We start from the raw sequence: 18,982 nt of genomic DNA on the forward strand, positions 1-18,982 counted from the left end.
GATTGATCATGATTGATATATGATTGATTAAATCATTCCATAACTTAGGCTGATTGTTAGGCTAATTTCTTATCTCCTAAATTGGCAGATTATTTTTCCCTTTTATCTTTATTGTTGTATTGTAAATAGGGTGTAATAGGTTGTGTATAATTCATTCAAGAAATGCAAAATAAATCATTCTGATTTTATGGTATCCGAGCCGGTTTTCTCCTAAACAAAGCTAACAATGATGGAAACCTCCTTCAATAGCCAGGAATTGATGACTTTGGAAACTCACATGAGTCGAACTGAAAAACAGCAGGGGAGAAAAACACCCATTCCACTCCATGCAGCAGCACGTCAGATACTGATCAATTAAAAAAGACCATGGAGATGATTGGTACCCTTCAATCCTCAGGTCAATCATCAAAAAAAAAATCCTTCTGATTCCTTAGCCAATAGAGGTAATCCCTTGAAAGCTTTAACCACCTCTCGTACTCATACTCCCTGATTATAAGCTCAGGAACATCTTACCATAGGATTGATTCTCATCATCTATTTTCAATATATTCACCGTGTATCAAAAATATGAAAGTAAAAATTGCAGATGGATCCCTTTTTCCTATTGCAAGCAAAGTATTTTTAAGTGTCTGTATCTTCGTCTTTATCACTTTAAACTTAGTCCTACACTTTTCAAAATTATCTCGTAATCCGTTGTATATAAATCAGCACTCCAACTGGTCAGCTAAATTCCTTTCCTCTCATTGGGTCTTTCATGGCCTATTATAGAGGACGGTGATTGACATCGCTACAGAGTGTGAGTACTCTACTACTTTGAGCAAGCTAAAGTAAGTAATCGGTGTAAAAATGTCTATGATTCTGTTCTTCCTCTAAGTATTGTGAAATCCTTTTATAGCATTCTAGGATGAGCCATCCCAATTTTTAGTATTTACGACATTCATTTCCCGCTCTTTATTCCAATAAAATGTCTATTGATATTCAATATAAAGTGTGTAAATTTGCTTCCAAAGTCTACATACAAACCCATTAAGCCTTTCATAATAATTCACAGTGATATTTGAGATCGTTCTAAAATGGTTCATCACATTCATAAATGACCATACACGAATTTATTGCGTCTATTTGCTGAACGATAAAACTGAAGTCCGTTCTAATTTTATAAATGTTTTCAAAATCGACCCGATCATAGACTCAGAAAAGCTATAGGGTTAATTCTCGAAAGGTCAAAATGAGTCCGAACTGAGGTTGAACCTCTAATAATAAATAATAATTTAATAATATATAACAAAATTTGACATAAAATGTTATTTTTTTCAAAATAACTTATCTATAGATATAACAATCACTTAACAAACATGATAGCAATTAATTTTTAATTTTTATTAGTTCCCACTTCTAATATCATTAAAAAATATATTTTTTTTTTATAACCATGGGTGTCCGGACCAATTTACGCGCACCTCAACTAATCCCACAGGACCCTAAAATTTACAGTCGAGTACTCACTTTAGTGGTCTTGAGGGGGCTCGAACTGGTGACCATTGAGGAGTAAACTCAATGTCTGACCACTAATCTACCTCTCAGGGTTAATATCATTAAAAAATAAGATAACAAATATAGATAAAAGTAATAGTTGAGTCAATTAAATATTTTTTTGATATTTTAATTTGTTATTATAATAAATAAATGAGAAAATAAGGAAAATTTGAATAAAAAAGTAATCAAATTCACAAAGAAAAAGAAAAAGCCAATTCCACCTTGTAAATATTACTATTTTTTTGATAGGTACCTTGTAACCACTACTCTCCCAATCCCACATCGATTGTGTTGAACTACCATACTAAAGAAATTGGATATGAAAAAGACTGGCCACTATTCAGTTAGATACACCATTTTGGTCTTATAGCTTGGGCCTAGTAAAGAAATTTTTCAAATTGTCGATAGGAATAAAAATTTGATAAGAAAAAACCAAGGTTAAATCATCATAACAATTTCCGAGTTGATTGGTTTTATGGTTAGATCGTCTAGTTGGCCGATTTACGAATTTTCCGGCCAGCCGTTCCAATTTTGAAAATATTGGTTTTTATCAATTTTCACTCCATGATGCAAACATAGTTCAACACCAAAATACAAATTTTACTATCTGAAAATTGTATTGAATATTTCAATCGACGTTTAAGTCTCAAATAGAATGTATTAGCCTAAAATAATGCTGAGGCTGAGTTCAAAGTTGGTGTACAAGGGATATATGAAGGGTTGTGATTAAATAAACTTTCAGAAAAACTATAGGCCACTACAATATTACCAATCGAACTCTATTGTGAAAACAAATCAACAATCAACATTTCTTCCGATCGTGTTCAACATGACCGAACTAAGCATATAGAAATATACAGACATCTCATGAAAGGAAAGGTAGAAGATGGAGTTATTTGTATGACCTGTGTTTCTACAAAAAGAACAAATAGCGGACATCTTCAACATAAGATTATCAAGGCACAATTTTGATGATTTCATCAGCAAGTTGGATACAACCAATGTATATAATCCAACTTGATGAGTGGTATAAAAAGCCTAGAGAATGATCATGATTGATATATGATTTATTAAATCTTTCCATCACTTAGACTGATTGTTAGACTAATTTCTTTTCTCCTGAATTTTATTTTTCCTTTTTTTGTCTTTATTGTTGTACTATAAGTATGGCGTAATATACATGTATAATTAATTCAAGAAATACAGAAATAAATCGTTCTTATTTCAATAATACTTTCCTCCACTTCATCATCATATATGGTGGATTAACAACTGCCCCTGCCACACGTTAAAGACCCAATAGTAATGCAAACTTCAACAAAACATATTAGACAAATTATTTTCTACAAGTGAATAGTACATAAGAAACTTTAATGTTTACAGAACCATATATACAAGAAACTTATTTCCCCAAGCAATACACTCTTAAAAGAGAGAGTGAAAAAAAAAAACAAAAAAGAAAGAAAATATCAGTTAATAGAAAATAAAGTTACAAACCTTATTGTTGCTTGCATCGTGCTCTGCTTGTTTAAACAACAGTGTACCTTCAGCAGTAACATACTGCACTCAAGATACCATTATATATTAGAAACAGGGAACTTGAAAAATAGAAGTTGACTTTTAAAGGACTGAAGCAGATCACAACCTGCTTAAATAGATTAGCAACAGGCAGTAAACCCCGAGGTACATCGGAGAAGAGCCTGTACAATCTTGAAAAATCCTTTGTCTGTGGACCAAAAAGTATATGGATGACTTCAATGGATTGAAATCAAATAAAAGAATTCCATCACTTGCAGCAACAGCAATATGTGTACCTTATCATCTCTATGCAAGATGACTTGAAAAATAGAAGTTGACTTTTAAAGGACTGAAGCAGATCACAACCTGCTTAAATAGATTAGCAACAGGCAGTAAACCCCGAGGTACATCGGAGAAGAGCCTGTACAATCTTGAAAAATCCTTTGTCTGTGGACCAAAAAGTATATGGATGACTTCAATGGATTGAAATCAAATAAAAGAATTCCATCACTTGCAGCAACAGCAATATGTGTACCTTATCATCTCTATGCAAGATATCACCAGCAAAGATCCCCTTCTCCAATAGTTGGGGGCCATAAACGGATAACAGCTGATGCTTTACTATCTACAGGAACAAACAAAAAATATATATATGATCATAAGATGAAAAATTTCATAGACGGAAACCAACCCTCAAACTTAAACAAATCAAAATGCTCCACCAAACCATCAACCATTTTTAAGAGCAGGACAAACCTCAAGAAACTTAGTCTCGCTGCTTGAATGAAGACAATGAGAAGCCATGTCCTTTTCCTTCTTTAAACATTTCTCAACCTGGATTTGCCAAAAAGATTAATATAAACCATGAAGCAACTAAATTTCCATTCCGAACTTTTCCCCCTTCTTTCCAATTGTGTGTACATGTGTTATATTTTATTACCCTTATAATTTTTTCTTTTGGGGGTTCTGTTAAAATGAAAAGGAATGCTTACTTTTAAAATATAGGTTGAAAATGAATCGTCGACTATCCAGCTTGAAGCCTTCTGAGAATAATAAGCTGCAGTTTGATTGAGCAATGCTGCTTCGAAATCCTTCTCAAAATGCTCCATCTGCCCCATTACAATTTCCACCAATATATCTAATACATTCTTCAATAAAGCACGATCAATTTGCTCTCCTTCTCGCTCTCGATCAATCTAGTAGAAGAAAATTGTTGACCACAGAACAGAAAATGCAAATGACATGGAAACAATTGTAGATCTCACAGATATCATACCAGAGATAAAATTTGATCCCTTACTTTTGCATTTAACTCTTGGTATACCTGAAATTAGAATTTAGAAACCAACATTTCCTAGAAACATAACTGAAAACAGGATATGTAAAAGGGTACAACATATAGAAAATAAAATAAGCAAGACACAAAAAGAACCAAGGAATGAGCAACTACTTCTACTCAGTGGCAACTACCAGTTTCTCAGACAGCAGAGAGTGAAATTCAACACAGAAACATATAAATATAAATAAACAAGAAAACAACATTGTATACAATCGAAAGTTACCAGGTCTCTGAAGCAAGTGAGACCAACTTTTTCGAGGGGTGGGAGCGACCTCCTAGGAATGAAGTGCCAATCAAGATAACTGAAGCATCTTGAGAACCACCTGACCATGATTTTATAGTTTGACCACTTTTTCACAAGCTCCCTTAACATTAATTCTTCGTGTTTTTCTCTCAGTGGAGGCAGTACCTAAATGAAAAACAAAACACAAGGAAATGAAACATTTAGAGAAGACTGATGATAATTAGAGACTGAACAACAAATAGAAGTAAATTAGATAAACAGGAATTGGTACTCTGATCCTAGTTTTCGAGTTCAAATAATTCATCCCAGAAATTCTATAGGCCATTTATCAGTGACTGCATTGGAATGAAACTTAAAAACATATTTGAATGCACAATGATGCTACAGAGTTTCCCAAAAGTTCTTCATTCAGGTATTCATTTGAAATGGTTTTTAGGCATTCAAACCGGTCAAGGAAGAAAGAGGGGGGCTGGGATGAGGGTGCACAAAAGCACATAATAAATGGTGGAGCTATGTTAAGCATCTAAATGGTGCGACATCGGCATAGCCTTCTACTTCATGCACATAATAATTACATTTTAAGTTAAAAGAGGACCCCCACCCCCACCCCCCAACACACACAAAACATTAATGAGATATATTGGATGATTGAGTGTTGAGTTGGTAATACAGCAAACAAAACACAAGAACCCTCATGCATGTGGTTGGTAGTACGGCAAACAGAACACAAGAATCCTTATGCATGTGGACGTTAGTTAGAGAATAGAACTAATGAAATGACGTGTTACTGGCACAAGCTCTAGTATTTTATTGGCTATTAGAATAAGGAATTCATCAACATTTTAGCCTTTCAATGATCAGGGCAAATCGTTAGGACCATCTCAAGAATAAACACCACAAAGAATTAAAATAAAAGAGCTATGGGGCACAATGATAAACTCAAGATAGAATAAGCTTGAGACATGAGAGACCTATGTCAGTTATTAAGGAACGAACTGCAGCCTGATTAAATTAGTAGGAACAATGATTTTTTTATTTTTTTTCTTTTTTTTTCAAGAACACCAACTGAGAAGTGAAAAAGAAATACAACATTACAACGTGCACTGTTGTCATTATGGATAAAGCATCAGCCTTCAGCTAAATTTTAATATATGAAATGTACAATTTGCATCAGTATGCAATAAACACAACTTTGTCGCTCCAACCAAATGAAGGAAATGGTCTTAGCCTAACCGTTGAAGTAATGTACTCTTCAAGCGACTCCATGTATTTGTCATACAATTGCTGCTCACAAGGGGGATTTTCAAAGCACATGTTATAAATTCTCCTGTAGAAAAGATTTAGGAAACTGAGAAACAGTACACAAGATAATCATCCCCAATGATATCAAAAACTAAACTAACAAGATGGAGTATAAAAGATCATACGTATAGAGCATCATATATTCCTCCGAGCTGAATTGTGGCTCTGGAAACCCTTCTAAAATGTTCTTCAGCTTTGTGATTCCTTGCTGCAAAAAGTCCCATCCCCGTTCTAGATCAGTAGTGTTCTGCTGGTTCTTTGTCATGTTTATACCAGCACAAGTTCAACAAATTAGAACGCTGCAATTCAGTTCTGATATAGCTTGCCGTTGCCAAAATAAACTAAATCAACACAATACATTTAGACATCTGAAGTGACTTGATATCCGGAATTGAACAGAAGCAGTGCAGCAGCCTACAAAAAGGGAAAGAACTTTCAATCATCAAGTAATATCAATCACGAGTTAGCCATATTAAATCACCTGGTGGGTTGTCACCATCAGCTCTATAGTTTTTTGCTCAAAATTTCCGTTGACATCACAAGTACCCAACGAATATATCCATGTTAGTTTTCTGTGTTTCGTTTTCAGCTGGTAGAAGTCTCTAAATACTTCAACGCACTTGACCTAACACAGAAGTTCATAGTAATAAAAAAAAATATGACTGTCAAATGATCTATTCCATTAAAAAGAGACTTTGCATACATCCATACCATCTCAGCAGGGAGATTAAGATCAAAGGAGCTGTAACTTGGCCAGAAACCAGCAGTCAAGACAGTAACATTTAAATCAATCCCGGGACTTGCATTTGGATTATTGCTAAGATACTCTTCAAAGCTGGTTTGATTTTCTCTTTTTAGTGTTAAATCTGAGACCTGGAATAGTTGAAAAAGGTGAAACGGAGGTGATATTAAGATCACGACGAGAGCTATGATTCAGCATATAGATAATATGAGCTAACCATTCTCTCCATTTTTAATGTAAATAGACCACCATATCGCTGCTGCAACCTTTTTAGCATACTTATCTCATGCTCTTCATTGGCAATCTTGTCAAATAATAGCCGCTGAGCAAGTTTTTTCCTGTCAATATAATCAATGCATAGTCATCTTAATATAGGGTTAAATACACTGGTGATAACTAGAATTCATTTTGTTGAAAGTTGGCTGTTGGATCTAAACTTTGTTACAATTTGGTCACCACATCCATTTTGACGTGGCAGTGTAGTTATTTGCCAAATAGATTGTGGATCAGTTTTTCTTCAAGTCAAACTAGTAGGCGGATAAGAAATGACCAAATAGTAATAAATATATAAATTTAGCATCTAAAAACAAAGTTGAATTCAGTCACTGACTGGTAACATAATGAAGTTTAGCAACCAACACAGAATTCTGCTGTAAGTTCAGTGACCAGTAGTGTTTAAAATTCACTACATTCTTACCAAATTAAAGCCTATTAACCAACCAATAAATTAGAACATTACCTATAAAATTCAGCAAATAGATCCTTATTGTTAATATAAGCAAGCAGCATTACAACCTGCAAAATAAAAAGAGGGAGCGTCAACATCAACTTTCAGCAGATTGAAGACAGTGTCAGCACACTAAAACAGTTGTACAAGAACCACACCTTTTCCAAAGCCTCCTTGATGGCTTCATTACTCAAATTTTGACTGCCACCCTCTTTGAGAATATTATCAGAAAATGTAGCAAGAAGTTCAGCACTAGAATTCCCAGCAAAGCCCTTGTTGCAGAAGATTTCAAAGGCCTCTCTGATGGCCTAGAGTAGATATATAAGAATAGGAAGTCATGTTAATTATGGTGCCAAAGGACTTGATTGGAAAAATGGTGCAGTATTTTTAATAGTTCTAACCTTGTGGAAGAGAGTGTGATTTAGAAAACATTCACTCACGTATCCCATGAACTTCTCATGGATACCGATCACTGTCCGGACAAAATACTGAACGCAAAGAATTAAGTCATTTCAACACTATGCAACTACAATACAAGTGTCAAGAAAAAAATCACCTGTTCCTGTAATCTGATGACATCTCTCTTTTCTGCCTGCAAGACACCTCTTAATGTCAGAAACATAGACAAAAATCCGAACATATATACAGCAAAAGATACATTTTAATGCTATGTTAGAAGGATCTTCAAAAACTCATTTTCCAAAACAATGTTAAAAAACAAGAAAAAATATTAACCAGAAATTTTAGTCAGTAGAGGGAAGTGGAAAAACAATGGACGTCATTATGTTTCCAAAAGAATCATGTTTCCGAATTTAACTTAAATTTCTCAAGGAAAGTTTACTTCATGAATGAAGTAAATATGGAAAAGCTGTGTCACAATTCTATACAACTAGCTGGAATATAAGAAACAGATTACATCATTCTGTTTCCAGTTCAGAAAGATGCAATAAGAAAAATTAGCAAATAACGATTTCCGGTTCTTATTGACACACTGTTCTTTCCAAGAAAATGGTATTTTAATTTCCATGTCCTTTATAAATTTAAATTTCTCAGCATCATTTGCTGTATCGCTTGGATAAACATGAAAAATTGGATTACTTCTGTAGAATTAACCATCCAGAAAAGAAGCAAATAGCAAAAGCAACACAATTATAATTCTAGAAATCCTAGAGATTGATCATGATTGATATATGATTGATTAAATCATTCCATAACTTAGGCTGATTGTTAGGCTAATTTCTTATCTCCTAAATTAGCAGATTATTTTTCCCTTTTATCTTTATTGTTGTATTGTAAATAGGGTGTAATAGGTTGTGTATAATTCATTCAAGAAAAGCAAAATAAATCATTCTGATTTTATGGTATCCGAGCCGGTTTTCTCCTAAACAAAGCTAACAATGATGGAAACCTCCTTCAATAGCCAGGAATTGATGACTTTGGAAACTCACATGAGTCGAACTGAAAAACAGCAGGGGAGAAAAACACCCATTCCACTCCATGCAGCAGCACGTCAGATACTGATCAATTAAAAAAGACCATGGAGATGATTGGTACCCTTCAATCCTCAGGTCAATCATCAAAAAAAAAATCCTTCTGATTCCTTAGCCAATAGAGGTAATCCCTTGAAAGCTTTAACCACCTCTCGTACTCATACTCCCTGATTATAAGCTCAGGAACATCTTACCATAGGATTGATTCTCATCATCTATTTTCAATATATTCACCGTGTATCAAAAATATGAAAGTAAAAATTGCAGATGGATCCCTTTTTCCTATTGCAAGCAAAGTATTTTTAAGTGTCTGTATCTTCGTCTTTATCACTTTAAACTTAGTCCTACACTTTTCAAAATTATCTCGTAATCCGTTGTATATAAATCAGCACTCCAACTGGTCAGCTAAATTCCTTTCCTCTCATTGGGTCTTTCATGGCCTATTATAGAGGACGGTGATTGACATCGCTACAGAGTGTGAGTACTCTACTACTTTGAGCAAGCTAAAGTAAGTAATCGGTGTAAAAATGTCTATGATTCTGTTCTTCCTCTAAGTATTGTGAAATCCTTTTATAGCATTCTAGGATGAGCCATCCCAATTTTTAGTATTTACGACATTCATTTCCCGCTCTTTATTCCAATAAAATGTCTATTGATATTCAATATAAAGTGTGTAAATTTGCTTCCAAAGTCTACATACAAACCCATTAAGCCTTTCATAATAATTCACAGTGATATTTGAGATCGTTCTAAAATGGTTCATCACATTCATAAATGACCATACACGAATTTATTGCGTCTATTTGCTGAACGATAAAACTGAAGTCCGTTCTAATTTTATAAATGTTTTCAAAATCGACCCGATCATAGACTCAGAAAAGCTATAGGGTTAATTCTCGAAAGGTCAAAATGAGTCCGAACTGAGGTTGAACCTCTAATAATAAATAATAATTTAATAATATATAACAAAATTTGACATAAAATGTTATTTTTTTCAAAATAACTTATCTATAGATATAACAATCACTTAACAAACATGATAGCAATTAATTTTTAATTTTTATTAGTTCCCACTTCTAATATCATTAAAAAATATATTTTTTTTTTATAACCATGGGTGTCCGGACCAATTTACGCGCACCTCAACTAATCCCACAGGACCCTAAAATTTACAGTCGAGTACTCACTTTAGTGGTCTTGAGGGGGCTCGAACTGGTGACCATTGAGGAGTAAACTCAATGTCTGACCACTAATCTACCTCTCAGGGTTAATATCATTAAAAAATAAGATAACAAATATAGATAAAAGTAATAGTTGAGTCAATTAAATATTTTTTTGATATTTTAATTTGTTATTATAATAAATAAATGAGAAAATAAGGAAAAATTGAATAAAAAAGTAATCAAATTCACAAAGAAAAAGAAAAAGCCAATTCCACCTTGTAAATATTACTATTTTTTTGATAGGTACCTTGTAACCACTACTCTCCCAATCCCACATCGATTGTGTTGAACTACCATACTAAAGAAATTGGATATGAAAAAGACTGGCCACTATTCAGTTAGATACACCATTTTGGTCTTATAGCTTGGGCCTAGTAAAGAAATTTTTCAAATTGTCGATAGGAATAAAAATTTGATAAGAAAAAACCAAGGTTAAATCATCATAACAATTTCCGAGTTGATTGGTTTTATGGTTAGATCGTCTAGTTGGCCGATTTACGAATTTTCCGGCCAGCCGTTCCAATTTTGAAAATATTGGTTTTTATCAATTTTCACTCCATGATGCAAACATAGTTCAACACCAAAATACAAATTTTACTATCTGAAAATTGTATTGAATATTTCAATCGACGTTTAAGTCTCTATCTTCATGAACATGGCATCATTCACCAAGTTCATATGTCGATATCCCTCATTAAAATGGGGTTGTCAAACAGAGAATTAAACACATCCTTGATGGAGCTCATGCCTAATGTTCACTAGCATCATGCTAAGCTGCCTGGTCGAGTCCTTTCCTTTGTTACCCCTCTTCAAAGATTTCAAGATGCCTTTCCTCACTCTCAACTTAGTTCCACTCTTCCTCTCAATCTTTAGCTTAATAGCATTTGTATATGTCTATACACACCAATGGACTAAACTAAAACCTCGATCTACAAAATGTGTTTACAAGTGTTATGATCCCATATCATATCGTACTTTTGTTAGTCTTGATGTCACATTCCTTAAAACCCCTCCTTTCTACTCAACTTATCAATTCAGGGAGAGAATTTAAGTGAATCTGGACCTTGGATCACTCGGCTAGTGACTTTTCTTAGATTTTTTCCTTAAACACCGATCCTGTCCCAAACACTAATTCTATCTCACTGTCATCTTTCCCCACTCCTTTGCTGATTACAAATGGAAGCTTACACACAAAGTAAAATAGCAAAACAAAAAGGTGTTGGTTTATCCATGAAAGTCAAAATTAAGGCCCGGTAAGAATCTCACACTTGAGGCACCGATTGAGTCTAAACCAGTGATAGCTCTGAACAACCAAAAGTCCTTCATCAAACCAAATTAGGTGATAGAACCTCACTTTAATACTCCTAAACCTCATAATCTTGATCTACGTATTGCACTCAGAAAATAACCTCGTTCATGTAATCTCTATCCCATTTCAAAATTTGTAACCTACAATGCCTTCAGCACAAAATATCATGCTTTTACTTCTAACCTTGCCGGTGTGAAAATTCTCAAGAATATCCAGGGGGCATTGGAAATTCCATAGCGAAGAGAGGCTGTAATGGGGGAAATGAGAGCGTTGGAAAATAAAACTTGGGAGGTGATGAATTTGTCACACAAGAAGAGAATGGTGGGTTACAAATGGATGTTTACTGTGAAATACAAAGCTAATGGGGCGGTGGAGAGGTACAAAGCTTATCTTGTTATGAAAATATTTACTCAAATATACGGCATTGACTACACAGAAATCTTTGCACCCTTGGTTAAGTTGAACACAATCCAAGTTCTTTATCTTTGGTCGGGGACCTAAATTGGACACTTCAGCAACTCGACATTAAGAATGCTTTCTTGAATGACGAACTAGGAGAGGTTTTCATGACACTACCTCCAGGTTTCTCTAAAAATGATGAAAAAAAGCAAAGTATGCAAGTTGAAGAAGTCCTTGTATGAACTCAAACAGTCTCCCAGAGTGTGGTTAGATAGATTTTCAAATGCGATAAAAAGGGAAGGTTACTGTTAGGGATAGCCAATCAAATCACACTATGTTCTACAAGTTGAAAAGATAATATATTGGACAAATGCAATACTTCTGGGAAGTGGAGGTGGCTAGATCCAAGAAGGGGATCGATGTTTCTTAACAGAAATATGTCGAGCTCCCAACTGAAACAAGCATGCTCAACTGTAAGCTGAGTGATATACCCATTGAAGCCGGATACAAGATCCTAATGTATCTCAAAGGAACTTCACATAATAGGTCTAATTTCAAGAGATGTGAGAGAATGGAAGTGGAGATCTTTACAGAAGCTGATTGGGAAGGTTTAGCGAAGGATTGAAGGTCTACTACTAAATATTGCACTTTTGCATGAGAAAACTTAAATCACTTGGAGAAGTAAGAAATAGAATGTATTAGCCTAAAATAATGCTGAGGCTGAGTTCAAAGTTGGTGTACAAGGGATATATGAAGGGTTGTGATTAAATAAACTTTCAGAAAAACTATAGGCCACTACAATATTACCAATCGAACTCTATTGTGAAAACAAATCAACAATCAACATTTCTTCCGATCGTGTTCAACATGACCGAACTAAGCATATAGAAATATACAGACATCTCATGAAAGGAAAGGTAGAAGATGGAGTTATTTGTATGACCTGTGTTTCTACAAAAAGAACAAATAGCGGACATCTTCAACATAAGATTATCAAGGCACAATTTTGATGATTTCATCAGCAAGTTGGATACAACCAATGTATATAATCCAACTTGATGAGTGGTATAAAAAGCCTAGAGAATGATCATGATTGATATATGATTTATTAAATCTTTCCATCACTTAGACTGATTGTTAGACTAATTTCTTTTCTCCTGAATTTTATTTTTCCTTTTTTTGTCTTTATTGTTGTACTATAAGTATGGCGTAATATACATGTATAATTAATTCAAGAAATACAGAAATAAATCGTTCTTATTTCAATAATACTTTCCTCCACTTCATCATCATATATGGTGGATTAACAACTGCCCCTGCCACACGTTAAAGACCCAATAGTAATGCAAACTTCAACAAAACATATTAGACAAATTATTTTCTACAAGTGAATAGTACATAAGAAACTTTAATGTTTACAGAACCATATATACAAGAAACTTATTTCCCCAAGCAATACACTCTTAAAAGAGAGAGTGAAAAAAAAAAACAAAAAAGAAAGAAAATATCAGTTAATAGAAAATAAAGTTACAAACCTTATTGTTGCTTGCATCGTGCTCTGCTTGTTTAAACAACAGTGTACCTTCAGCAGTAACATACTGCACTCAAGATACCATTATTTATTAGAAACAGGGAACTTGAAAAATAGAAGTTGACTTGAAAAATAGAAGTTGACTTTTAAAGGACTGAAGCAGATCACAACCTGCTTAAATAGATTAGCAACAGGCAGTAAACCCCGAGGTACATCGGAGAAGAGCCTGTACAATCTTGAAAAATCCTTTGTCTGTGGACCAAAAAGTATATGGATGACTTCAATGGATTGAAATCAAATAAAAGAATTCCATCACTTGCAGCAACAGCAATATGTGTACCTTATCATCTCTATGCAAGATATCTCCAGCAAAGATCCCCTTCTCCAATAGTTGGGGGCCATAAACGGATAACAGCTGATGCTTTACTATCTACAGGAACAAACAAAAAATATATATATGATCATAAGATGAAAAATTTCATAGACGGAAACCAACCCTCAAACTTAAACAAATCAAAATGCTCCACCAAACCATCAACCATTTTTAAGAGCAGGACAAACCTCAAGAAACTTAGTCTCGCTGCTTGAATGAAGACAATGAGAAGCCATGTCCTTTTCCTTCTTTAAACATTTCTCAACCTGGATTTGCCAAAAAGATTAATATAAACCATGAAGCAACTAAATTTCCATTCCGAACTTTTCCCCCTTCTTTCCAATTGTGTGTACATGTGTTATATTTTATTACCCTTATAATTTTTTCTTTTGGGGGTTCTGTTAAAATGAAAAGGAATGCTTACTTTTAAAATATAGGTTGAAAATGAATCGTCGACTATCCAGCTTGAAGCCTTCTGAGAATAATAAGCTGCAGTTTGATTGAGCAATGCTGCTTCGAAATCCTTCTCAAAATGCTCCATCTGCCCCATTACAATTTCCACCAATATATCTAATACATTCTTCAATAAAGCACGATCAATTTGCTCTCCTTCTCGCTCTCGATCAATCTAGTAGAAGAAAATTGTTGACCACAGAACAGAAAATGCAAATGACATGGAAACAATTGTAGATCTCACAGATATCATACCAGAGATAAAATTTGATCCCTTACTTTTGCATTTAACTCTTGGTATACCTGAAATTAGAATTTAGAAACCAACATTTCCTAGAAACACAAGCTCTAGTATTTTATTGGCTATTAGAATAAGGAATTCATCAACATTTTAGCCTTTCAATGATCAGGGCAAATCGTTAGGACCATCTCAAGAATAAACACCACAAAGAATTAAAATAAAAGAGCTATGGGGCACAATGATAAACTCAAGATAGAATAAGCTTGAGACATGAGAGACCTATGTCAGTTATTAAGGAACGAACTGCAGCCTGATTAAATTAGTAGGAACAATGATTTTTTTATTTTTTTTCTTTTTTTTTCAAGAACACCAACTGAGAAGTGAAAAAGAAATACAACATTACAACGTGCACTGTTGTCATTATGGATAAAGCATCAGCCTTCAGCTAAATTTTAATATATGAAATGTACAATTTGCATCAGTATGCAATAAACACAACTTTGTCGCTCCAACCAAATGAAGGAAATGGTCTTAGCCTAACCGTTGAAGTAATGTACTCTTCAAGCGACTCCATGTATTTGTCATACAATTGCTGCTCACAAGGGGGATTTTCAAAGCACATGTTATAAATTCTCCTGTAGAAAAGATTTAGGAAACTGAGAAACAGTACACAAGATAATCATCCCCAATGATATCAAAAACTAAACTAACAAGATGGAGTATAAAAGATCATACGTATAGAGCATCATATATTCCTCCGAGCTGAATTGTGGCTCTGGAAACCCTTCTAAAATGTTCTTCAGCTTTGTGATTCCTTGCTGCAAAAAGTCCCATCCCCGTTCTAGATCAGTAGTGTTCTGCTGGTTCTTTGTCATGTTTATACCAGCACAAGTTCAACAAATTAGAACGCTGCAATTCAGTTCTGATATAGCTTGCCGTTGCCAAAATAAACTAAATCAACACAATACATTTAGACATCTGAAGTGACTTGATATCCAAATAAAATCAATTCAGAAATAGCACCAACAGAATTATTCAACCTTACATACAGAGCTTATCTATGACAGCAGTGTCCAATTTCAAATCCCCGATTGCTCACTTAATTCCCCATAATCTCTTCCAAAATCATCGTGAAAATTTAATTTAAATAGTTCACAAATGAACAAAAATGCTACTACATAAACTGATAAATAATCATAGATGTTAGTGTTTTTTACATATATTTGGCCTACTTCGTCTCCCATTGTTCAAACCTTTACTGAAAATTGACTGATCAACTACCCTACTACAATATTTGGTAAAGTGTAATACTCAATATTAATGAATAAAAGAAGTAAGAATCTTGTTATTTAAATTTATACATTCCCTTCTACTCACTATTGTTTGATATATTAGATCATGCCATGAGAAGTGGTAGTATTTTTTACCTTTTTTATATAATTAAAATAAAAACGAAATTAAAATAAAACATCTAGACATCTGAAGTGACTTGATATCCAAACAAAATCAAATCAGAAATATCACCAACAGAATTATTCAACCTTACATGGGCGGAGCCAGGACGGCAAAAAATTTTCGACGGAAAATAGGTCGGAAACGGAAATTAAAAGTCGGAATTTGTCACCTTGCTGGAGAAGGACGCTGGCAATTTTTATGGAATGAGAAGTATGAATATGGCTGAGGAGTCTGAATTTGGCGGGTTAGGTTTGGGCTTGTTGACTAGTTTGTGTTTTTGGACGTAATTTTTACTGCCTTTTAAAATGTTTAGTTAATTAAAGAGTATTAATCAAAATAATTAAAAAAGGAGGGTACAGGTCCAATTATAATGAATAATTCAAAACCCTATTCTGATAGTCAAAATTTGCACATACCCGTGGTTGGTTTGTCATTTTCGACCCATTTTCCGTTTTCGAAAACGCGGAAAACGCGTTTGATCCGTCGTTTTCGAAAACGCATTTTCGAAAACAAGTTAAAATTTATAATTGAAAACGCAAAACGACTTTTTAGCGTTTTCAACGTTTTCAGTTATAAATGTTGAAAACGCTCAAAACAAGGAAAACGGCCATTTTCGTGAAAAACTAAAAATCGTTTTGCAAATGAAAATGGAAACCAATCGCACTGGTTTGACCCTAGTTTTTGCAATATATAATAAACCCCGGTTTGACCCCACCTCTTACAATTTGTTTTTTCTCACACGTTTTATGAGATCCAAATTTTTATCAACTTTTCAACTACACAGTTGATAAACTTTTATTAAAATCTAATAAAAATTTAATTTTAATTCAAATCAAACAGAGGCTAAATTTACCATCAACCTTTTTATAAATATAATTCATCACCAACCTTTTGATTTTAGTAATAATACTCATCATTCTCTCCATTTTGGTCATTAAACGATAAATGTTGCCATTCTCTTTAAATAAATAACATAAAAAAATGATATAAAACAACAAAAAAAGAAAAATTGGAAATAAAGTCCCACAACTTTTTGAAAAGTACAAATAAATCTCACATAAAATAAGTAAATATCTAATAACACAAAAAAATAAAAATAAAAATAAAAAATTTCATCTTTTCCAACCAAACCTACCCCATACGTCCCTGTCAACACACACCCCACTCATCCTAATCCATTATTTAATGGCTTTCTTTTCTTTTAAACACATAATAAACTTTTCAAGAGTTAATTGGACTAGACTCTAACATAAAGAAGGTAATTTCTTGAACTTTTAGTAATTCCTATAATCTTTTTATTTTCATGATTTCAACAAAAACACCTCACATGATCATTCATGACTTCTCTAACCCAAGCCACATGTAAGTTTCATTTCTACCTCCTGGAATTTTTTTTGCAAAGTTCAGTGATTTAGTGGAAAACTTTTGCAAAGTTTAGTGACTAGGTGGATTACTTTCTGTAAAGTTCAGTGACTATTGGGGTGATTTTTAAAGTTCAGTAATGAATAAAGTGATTTTTAAAGTTCAGTGACTCGGTGGATAACTTTATGTAAAATTCAATGACTATTGTGGTAATTTTTAAAGTTCAGTACTAATTTTCTGTAAAGTTCAGTGACTATTGGGGTAATTAACCCTTTCATAAATTCTAGTTTGAAGAAAATAATGCAATTAATCATAGGAAAAAATAAAAAGAAGAAGAAATAATCATTATATTTAAAGATTATGATTAATTAAATTTACACAAAGCCAAAATATGATAATATCATTATCATGAATATGGATTCTATAAGTCATGTGATGCTAACAAAGAAATTGTGCCCCGTTTGGTAGCAATTTTTCACCCAAAAGAATTAATTTTTTTAACCGTTATTCACTATTTTCACCGTCATTTTGGACTTTTTCACTCACATGCGAGATCCATTTTTCTCTTTAACGGTCAAAACGCCAATTCTTATAATCACTACCGAATAGCCTCATGAGCAGTAAGTTTAACAAATTTCATTTGAAATTTCATCAATGATGTGAATAAGTCAAAATTTTGAGTTAAGACTCTTTCGAGTAATCTAGTCAAAAATTTTGTCTATGGCAAGTAGGGCGATCATTCTTCTTACTAATGAGTTTGACAACTAATCTTAACCCTTAATCGAAGCTAATCTAATGGTTTAGAGTTATTAAAATTTCTTATGGGAGTGTGCTTTGACGTGAATATAATGGTTTTATAAGATTTTAGTAGATCTAAATTGCTAGATACCAAGACAAATGGAGGAAGAGATTTTTTGTTGAAAATATTGTTCAAATAAATAAAGTGAAGTCAGTGGAGTAAAAAGAAGATGGTTGCCATGATCTTTGGCCATGCGACCGTACAAGCCAATAGGTCATGCGACCGCATGGCCTACTACAGAAAATCAGGGGCGGCTGCTATGTAAAACCATGCGACCGCATGGGATTACACCATGCTGTCGCATGGTAGTTCGAAAGTAGCTGTTGGAGTCCGTTTCATGGCCCTTTTTTGGCGGCTTTTGGAGGGTTTTTCGCAACCTTTCATGATGTTATTGGCACCAATTCGTGAGTATTGATTCAAATCTATAAATAGATGATGGAGGGATCAATACAAATGATGGAATTCATATCAAATACATATGAAACTTTATTTTCATTCCACAAAAGAAGAAATGAAAATCTTCTTCATTCATATTCAAAATTTCCCTAATGTTCTTCAAGTTTTGGAGAATCACGCATGTGCTTAAGTATTCAATTCTTTACAAGGCTTATTATAATTCTACAAACCGTTTGTCGCAAGACCTTTTAAGCACCAAAATTATATCCGAGGGGGGGCAAATATAGTTTGAGGACAACGATTACATGTTCGAGCCTTCATGATTCGTTTTGTCTATTCTTCTTCTTCATTTCATCTTCTTGATTATATTTTCTGGAATTTTCTTCTCCATTTTCCTCAGTTGATGGAAATATTTACAACAATCTCAAACTATAATTTGGCGATGGAGAACGAAACCACTTTGGCGACGATCAAGTTGATGAATCAATGGTTGTTCGATTGGATCATTTTTTATAGGAAAAATTCTGCCAAAGAAATCTGGAA

General features: G+C 33.7%; 1 protein-coding gene and 1 pseudogene across 2 annotated transcripts; both read right to left on the reverse strand.

The window, feature by feature from the left end:
- Positions 1-2,986: 2,986 nt before the first annotated feature.
- On the reverse strand, positions 2,987-6,311 carry LOC111393878 (cullin-1-like). 2 transcript variants are annotated; one of them, XM_023019643.1, is made up of 9 exons: positions 6,065-6,311; positions 5,871-5,964; positions 4,617-4,802; positions 4,355-4,378; positions 4,047-4,250; positions 3,811-3,888; positions 3,590-3,679; positions 3,421-3,501; positions 2,987-3,096 (listed from the first exon to the last, which is right to left on the reverse strand). In XM_023019643.1, exons 1-9 carry the CDS (start codon positions 6,202-6,204, stop codon positions 3,010-3,012), a joined length of 984 nt encoding a protein of 327 aa, XP_022875411.1. In that variant the 5' UTR covers positions 6,205-6,311; the 3' UTR covers positions 2,987-3,009. The 2 variants fall into 2 exon arrangements, with proteins under 2 accessions (XP_022875411.1, XP_022875410.1); XM_023019642.1 differs by having other exon boundaries at positions 4,331-4,378.
- On the reverse strand, positions 6,300-15,941 carry LOC111393117 (annotated as a pseudogene).
- Positions 15,942-18,982: the final 3,041 nt, after the last annotated feature.

Source organism: Olea europaea, chromosome 4 (genome assembly GCF_002742605.1).
Source record: "Olea europaea var. sylvestris chromosome 4, O_europaea_v1, whole genome shotgun sequence".
NCBI lineage: Eukaryota > Viridiplantae > Streptophyta > Magnoliopsida > Lamiales > Oleaceae > Olea > Olea europaea.